Source organism: Borostomias antarcticus (genome assembly GCF_949987555.1).
Source record: "Borostomias antarcticus genome assembly, chromosome: 12".
NCBI classification, from domain to species: domain Eukaryota; kingdom Metazoa; phylum Chordata; class Actinopteri; order Stomiiformes; family Stomiidae; genus Borostomias; species Borostomias antarcticus.
Genome location: NC_140245.1, coordinates 397,252 through 404,751, shown reverse-complemented (window position 1 = coordinate 404,751; position 7,500 = coordinate 397,252). Strand labels below are relative to the sequence as shown.

Sequence of the window (7,500 nt, the reverse complement as noted above, 5' to 3'; positions counted from 1 at the left end):
ACACTCCTCCAGGAAGAAAGACTCACACTCCTCACAGTCTGGAGAGGACAGGAGAGGGGGAGAGATGTAGTGCATTAGAGAGAGAAAGAGAGAGATGAGGAGTTTAAAGAGACAGACAAGATTATTAGAGTGTGTGTGACTAAAGCGGCGTTGACACGCAACAACCGAGATGAGACGACAGTCATTAAAATGAATCTAGAAAACAGCAGTTCTAGAATGTTTGCTCAAGATTCCAAACTGGCCAAACTGAACAGTGAACCTACAAGGAGGGATGGGAGAGACCGAGGAGAGAGATACACAGAGAGAGGAGAGAAAAAGACAGGAGAAAGGGATGAACAGAGAGGGGAGAGAGATCAGAGGAGGGAGAGACAGGCAGGAGAGTGAGAAAGAGAGAGGAGAGAGATAAGAGGAGAGAGAGAACAGCTCTCTCTTACAGAAGTAGTGGTCATCCTTGGGCTCCTCCGGCTCGGTGTAGTCCACTCTGGGTCGGTCTCTCAGGTTCCTCCCTCTGAAAAACCCTCTCCGCTCTGACCTCTGGTTCACCTCTGACCTCTGGTTCACCTCTGACTGCCTCCTCAGCCACTCTCTCTTAGACATGTCTGGTACACACACACACACACATGCGGACACACACACGCACACATACACACACACACACACACATACACACATACAAGCCACATGTCACAAACACATGGGGTTAACATGTCAATCAGAGAAACTAACAACACACTCAAATCAAATCAAACTTTATTCTCACTCACACAAACTCCACCTATGAGGAGGCTTGTCCATAGAGGACAGGATGGCTATAATTTGAAGAAATTATTATTAATTAATTATTAATTATTACTCATTCACCCATTCACACACCAATGGTGGTAGCTGCCATGCAAGGTGCTCATTGGGAGCAATTTGGGGTTAGGTGTCTTGCTCAAGGACACTTCGACATGTGGACAGTCGGAGCTGGGATTCGAACCACTGACCCTTCAATCATTGAACGACCCGCCCTACCAACTGAGCTACAGCCGCCCCCAAATCCATTTGTAAGCATCTAGGATACACACAGCCCTATTGCCAGAGTTTAAGTATCAACAGCGCCCTCTACTGGACTGGAGGAATGAATGCTGAGGTGCAGGGAGGGAGGATGAGCAGCTCCCATCCTCCAGCTCCATAGACTTCCATTCAAATGCACCCTAACTATCCAGAAATGTTACAAACTGACTGCTAGGGAGGAAGTCCTCCCTAAGCCCAATAGACCAATCATTGCTCAGATTTTTTTTTTAAATGACATACTGTACATCCAATCAGAGGACGAGGGGGGAGGGTCATGGGACATGCATTACTGAGATAGAAAGATTCATACAACGTGCTGCTGTTCCTCCCGGGGAAGGGCTGCCCGCACCGGAACCTGGCCATCACCACTGACCACACAGCGGTGACGCCGACTCAGACTGCGATCTGATCTGATTCTGAGGAATCTGGGTGTGACCCTGGACGACCAACTGTCGTTCTCCGCACATATCACATCTGTCACACGCTCATTGCATTCCTGCTCTACAACATCAGGAGGATTGGATCAGGTGCTCATCCAGGCCCTGGTCATCTCCCGCCTGGACTACTACAACCCCTCCTTGCTGGGACCCCGGCGTCACACATTAAACCTCTGGAACTTGTCCAGAAAACTGCTGCTCGCCTGGTGTTCAACCAGCCCAAGTTCTCCCACACAACTTCCCTCCTCCGTTCCCTACACTGGCTCCCTGTAGCGGCTCACATCCGATTTAAAACTCTGGCGCTAACCTACAGGGCAATGAAAGGAACAGCCCCCTCCTACCTCCAGGCCATGGTCAAACCCTACACCCCCTCCTACCTCCAGGCCATGGTCAAACCCTACACCCCCTCCTGACCGCTACGCTCTGCTACCTCAGGGCGACTGGTTGCCCCGTCACTCCGAGGCACCTGTGCCATTAAATTCGTTTATAATACCCATGTTGGTGTGCGCTATTAACTGCTATAAATGTAGCTAGCACTAGCTTCCCTGCTACTGGATAGCTAGCCAGATAGCTCACGTTCATGTTAGCCACTATAGCTGCCAAGCTAACCGGCAGCTAGCTAACCCTAACCCTAACCCTAACCCCTAACCCTAACCCTAACCCCTAACCCTAACCCCTAACCCTAACCCTAACGTTAATGTTAGCCACTATAGCTGCCAAGCTAACCGGCAGCTAGCTAACAAACAAGCACATTTGACCAGTGAAGTGTGCCCAAGCCGTTTCTCCACATCTGGAGTATACATCAATCTTTGTCAACCCCAATAAATGTAGCTACAGTAGGCTACCTTTGGAACAGAAACACTGAAGGTGAAGGTGAGATGCCGCCGCTGTAGTCGAGCCAGAACCAGAACCAGAACCAGAACCAGAACCAGAACCAGAACCAGAACCGTCTAGATCTTTCTGTGACCTTTCTGTGACGCGAGCGTAGGGTAAAACGGCGGGAAGGTTTCCTGGCGGGGGGGTCCTCGAATGATTCTGCCAATACTCACCAGAGACTAATGGGGTATATAGCTTTAAAATGATAGTTCCGATATTTGGAAGTAGAGTCTCATTTATATCTATTTGGCCATTATGTTGTTAATCCATGGAGACCTTTTTCAGATGATGCTAAAATGAAGCCATCAACGAGGAGAATGATTCATTACAATGACTGCGCACCGATCTGAGCTTGCACACAGTTTGGAAAAGTGGTCAAGTCGGTTTCCTCAGAAGCGTGTAACGGAGTTGAAGTTCCTTGAGGTTTATAGTCAAGCCTGCGTCATTGGGTTGTGACTTTTATTTTGAAAACCTCTTTATAGTTGTGGCCTCGTTGTCGTCCTGCAGCAGAAGGGACAATAGCTGCTGCAGGTTGGGCAAACAGAAGGGTCCGCATAAAAAAGTTACAAAAAGACATAATTACTTTGGATTTCACGTCACTTAAATGTCCGTTTTGTATGACACATAAGCCAACCTATGAATCACATTTTTGTGATATTTGACACTGATGTAACGTTTATTTGATTAGCTATTCCTGTTTGACGTAGTAGGCTATGGTTGCATTGGATGGATGAAAAGCTAATGTTGAATTTATTTTGTCTAGGCGGACCAGAGATTCATGCTCATGTTCACTGTGTTTCATGACCCATTGTGCAGGTAATCTATTATATGTAATCTATTATATGTCGGTTGAATGTTTTGTGCACTTTATAAAAGTCCACTCGTGGCGCATCCGGGATCTAGAGCATGGCTAGCCAGTAATGTCATGTTGCATTCCACATGTAGTACCTTTTTCCGCCACACGAGTGTGTGAGTGCTGTTCTGTAGGATAAATATTGGAAATGGATGAAGTATTGTTCTGAGTTATATGCTGTCTGATTTATATAGTATTTGAATACTTTTGACATGTCATTGATTTTACGTTGTATGTTGTAGTGCATAGAATGGATGAATGAATGATAGATCATGATAGAATATTCAAAATATTATACAACAGAGCAGAAGGGACAATAGCTGCTGCAGGCGGACCAGAGATTCATGCTCATGTTCACTGTGTTTCATGACCCATTGTGCAGGACCCATTGTGCAGGACCCATTGTGCAGGCAATAAATACTGCTTCATCCACCATCCTGAGAGTGTCCCAATCCCTCCAGTACAGCAAAACACAACGCAGGTTACACGTGCACTCAACACAGAACAATATTTACTATCCAGGAATTCACATTATGCACACTATCACCCCTGAAACAAATTAGCCACAATTTCGCAGTCATAAGGCTATAGGCCTGCTAGGTTTTTACACCTACAGCCGGGATTTACTTAATCAGACAATTGAAAGAGAAGTTCTTGCACTTTTGTGTGATACAGCACTTCACTAATGATCTTCACAAAAACATAGCCTATTGAACATGTTTTGAATTGCTTCACTATAAATTGCTGGATGAAATGGCACACATTTGTAAGGTAGCTTACAACTATCGGAGCCACAACCTACTGTACCATACAGACATTTTTTATTGTGTTATAGTACCTAGGCTATAGCCTATCAGGGAAATTCGTGACCTGCATTTGACCCTCCATGTGTTTGTAGAAAAGGTCCTACATAGCCTAGGCTACATGATATAATTTAGTGGACGCTGTCTTCTCTCAAGCCAATGAAGCCTGCGCAATTCAGGCTAAGCAATTAAAGATGTCCACATGTGCACGCACAGACCTAATGTAGGCTATAGGCAGAGCCGGAGTACATATCAGCTGGAGCGCCCTTCCCTGGGAGAAGTGAGGCAAGGCAAGGCAAGTTTATTTATATAGCACATTTCAGCCACAGGGCAATTCAAGGGGCTTTACATGAGACATTAAAAGCATTAAAACAAAAAGCAAGACATTATAGACATTTAAAACAAAAGGCAGGACAAATTAAAAGCATTAAAACAAAAAGCAAGTCATTATAGACATTTAAACAAAAAGCAGGACAAATAGAATATAGGAATAAAAGTTACAGTGCAGTATACTGGTAAACACAGCTCCTCTTAGAAAGCAGTGGCAAAAGTGAGGACGCGCGCGCGGTCTGATCCCTTCCCATCCCGCTCTGAAGGGAGAAGAACCCATCCCGCTCTGAAGGGAGAAGAACCCATCCCGCTCTGAAGGGAGAAGAACCCATCCCGCTCTGAAGGGAGAAGAACCCATCCCGCTCTGAAGGGAGAAGAACCCATCCCGCTCTGAAGGGAGAAGAACCCATCCCGCTCTGAAGGGAGAAGAACCCATCCCGCTCTGAAGGGAGAAGAAGAAGCGAGAGCGCGCCAACATCTGCAGCTCGCGCTCCTCCCTCTCTCTCTCCCTCCATCCCTCCCTCGCGCGCGGATAACCTGTTTAAGAGAAGGCGGGAGACAAGCAGCGCGTGAGCAGCGGTCGAACTCAACGTTGCCGTTGTGACCGTTGGGTCATCTGGATCTGACCGTTGGGTCATCTGGATCTGACCGTTGGGTCATCTGGATCTGACAGTTGGGTCATCTGGATCTGACCGTTGGGTCATCTGGATCTGACCGTTGGGTCATCTGGATCTGACCGTTGGGTCATCTGGATCTGACAGTTGGGTCATCTGGATCTGACCGTTGGGTCATCTGGATCTGACCGTTGGGTCATCTGGATCTGGGGCTGAGGGAGCAGACGGATCCCGGGATATGGCTTCTCACAGAATGAGACCACGTCGCTATCTCTATACATTCACAGTTCTTGTAATTTATCTAAATCTATTCAAAATGGTAAGTGATTTGATATTTATTGTTTTGTGCAGTATAATAGAAGGCTATGGAATCCCCTCATGTTAAGATTAATCGAGAAAGGAGGTCTGTTGTAAATTCAAACTTCATATTTGTTTCTGAATGAATGGTAATGACTAGCTAAATCGTGTTATGAATATTAGTTCATTCTGACTGCCAACATAATTTATAATCCTCCCACCTAAGCACTTATTATATTATATTGCACTGTACTTTAGATTGTGATTCTTGCACTTTGCCTTCAGCACTAGATTATGCTCTTAGTCACTTGTTTGTTTTAGAAAGAAGATGCACTTGTGAGTTCTGGCAAGTAGTAGTACATTGGCTCTTCCTACGTTAAATGCAATTATTGTTAGTCGCTTTGGATAAAAGCGTCTGCTAAATGACTGTAATGTAATGTAATGTAATTTGACTCACTCACTCATGTCTCAATGTCAGGAGTTACTGATCTGCTGTGGACATTAGGGGTCGTGTTGACGTTAGGGCACTTTATAAGGCAGTCTGGGTAAACAGATGGATGTTCCCAGAGACCCATCGTATAGGGAACCCTCAGACTGCTCATAGATTTAAGGCCATTTCATGTCTTTGAACTGCTTCAGAAGTAGGACACAGACACACTTTGAAGATGCTTGCACCACTAAGACCAGAGTGTGTGTGTTTGTGTGTCCGTGTGTGTTTGTGTGTGTGTGTTTGTGTCTGTGTGTGTTTGTGTCTGTGTGCGTGTGTGTGTGTGTGTGTGTGCGTCCGTGTGTGTGTGTGTGTGTGTGTGTGTGTTTGTGTCTGTGTGTTTGTGTGTGTGTGTGTGTGTGTGTGTGTTTGTGTCCGTGTGTGTGTGTGTGTGTGTTTTTGTCTGTGTGTGTCTGTGTGTTTGTCTGTGTGTGTGTGTGTGTTTGTGTCTGTGTGTGTGTGTGTGCGTGCGTGTGTGTGTGTGTGTGTGTGTGTGTGTGTGTGTGTGCGTGCGTGCGTCCGTCTGTGCCGTTGTCAGCCTGGTCAGATGAGCTGGTTCTGGTTCTGGTTCTGTCCTGCAGGCCGAGCCGATCCACCCGGACTGCGCCATTGTCCTCCGGCACCACAGGGCTCAGGAGCTCTGCCTTCAGACCCAGAGGAACCAGTCTCGCCGTCACACCGGTAAGGCTGAGCGCCTGAGTGCAGAGATCTTTTTCCTCTTAAAGCTGAACACCGTCTCGTAGTATGGCAGGTGTGTCTGGACCGCACACCTACTTTCCCTCTGGCATTTGCAGCAACATCTGAACTCGTCTTGAACTTGAGATGCTGTATCCAAATATACTGTAGGCTTTCAAGGACTAGAGATTATATCTAACATGAAAAGCTCGTGTTTGCGTGACTTCAACACAACTTCAGCCATGTTGTAACAGTGTTTGAAGAGACGGAAGAGAGAGAGAGAGAGAGAGAGACAGACAGTGAGATTATGCATGAATGAGGTAGGGAGAAAGAGAATTAAATGGACTGCACTTATATAGCGCTTTTATTCAAAGCGCTTTACAATGGCCTCTCATTCACCCATTCACACACCAATGGTGCAGCTGCCATGCAAGGTGCCAGCCTGCTCACTGGGAGCAATTTGGGGTTCAGTGTCTTTGCCCAAAGAAACTTCGACATGTGGACAGGAGGAGGCGGGATTCGAACCGGCGGCCCTACAATCATCGGACGACCCGCTTTACCACTGAGACACATCCGCCCCATGTGGAATAATTAAATGTGTGTGTGTGTGTGCGTGCGTGCGTGCGTGCGTGTGTGAGCAATATGAGTTTCCAGATCCTTCGCTTTTGTGTGAATTGGGTCTGGCGAAGCCAGGCTAATGTTTCTTGCCTCTGCTTCCTCCCAGTCTGTCTCTGTCTGAAGAGGCTGTAGGCGCTGCATGCTACAGTTGCACTCAGCAAAGAAGTCAGGCACAGCCGTGGTCAGCTCGTACGTTGTTGAATCTCCTGACGTTTTTGCAATTAAATCAAAGGTTGTTCAGACTTTGCAAAGTAGTGAACCATTCTGAATAAAACTAACTAGTTACACCTGGGAAAGCCCAGCTTTCCGCTTTATCAAGGGAAGCGTAGTTGTGTGGCTACCGTGAGTCATAAACCCAATGCATGCTGGGAAGAGATAATAGGGGCTCCTCCAGCTGTTAAGCATGAAGACAGACCAGGTTGCTGCCGAATCTCAGTCTTCCGTATGGAACGCC

General features: G+C 46.7%; 1 protein-coding gene across 1 annotated transcript in view; it reads left to right on the top strand.

Moving 5' to 3' along the window:
• Nucleotides 1-595: 595 nt before the first annotated feature.
• Nucleotides 596-7,500, top strand: part of LOC311316300 (vasoactive intestinal polypeptide receptor 1-like) — a gene marked incomplete at both ends in the record, with an annotated part of 35,255 nt that continues 28,350 nt past the window's right edge. The window contains one exon of the mRNA XM_084447142.1: nucleotides 596-602. Coding sequence (XP_084303268.1) covers nucleotides 596-602 — 7 coding nt within the window. The remainder of the gene's footprint in view (nucleotides 603-7,500) is intronic.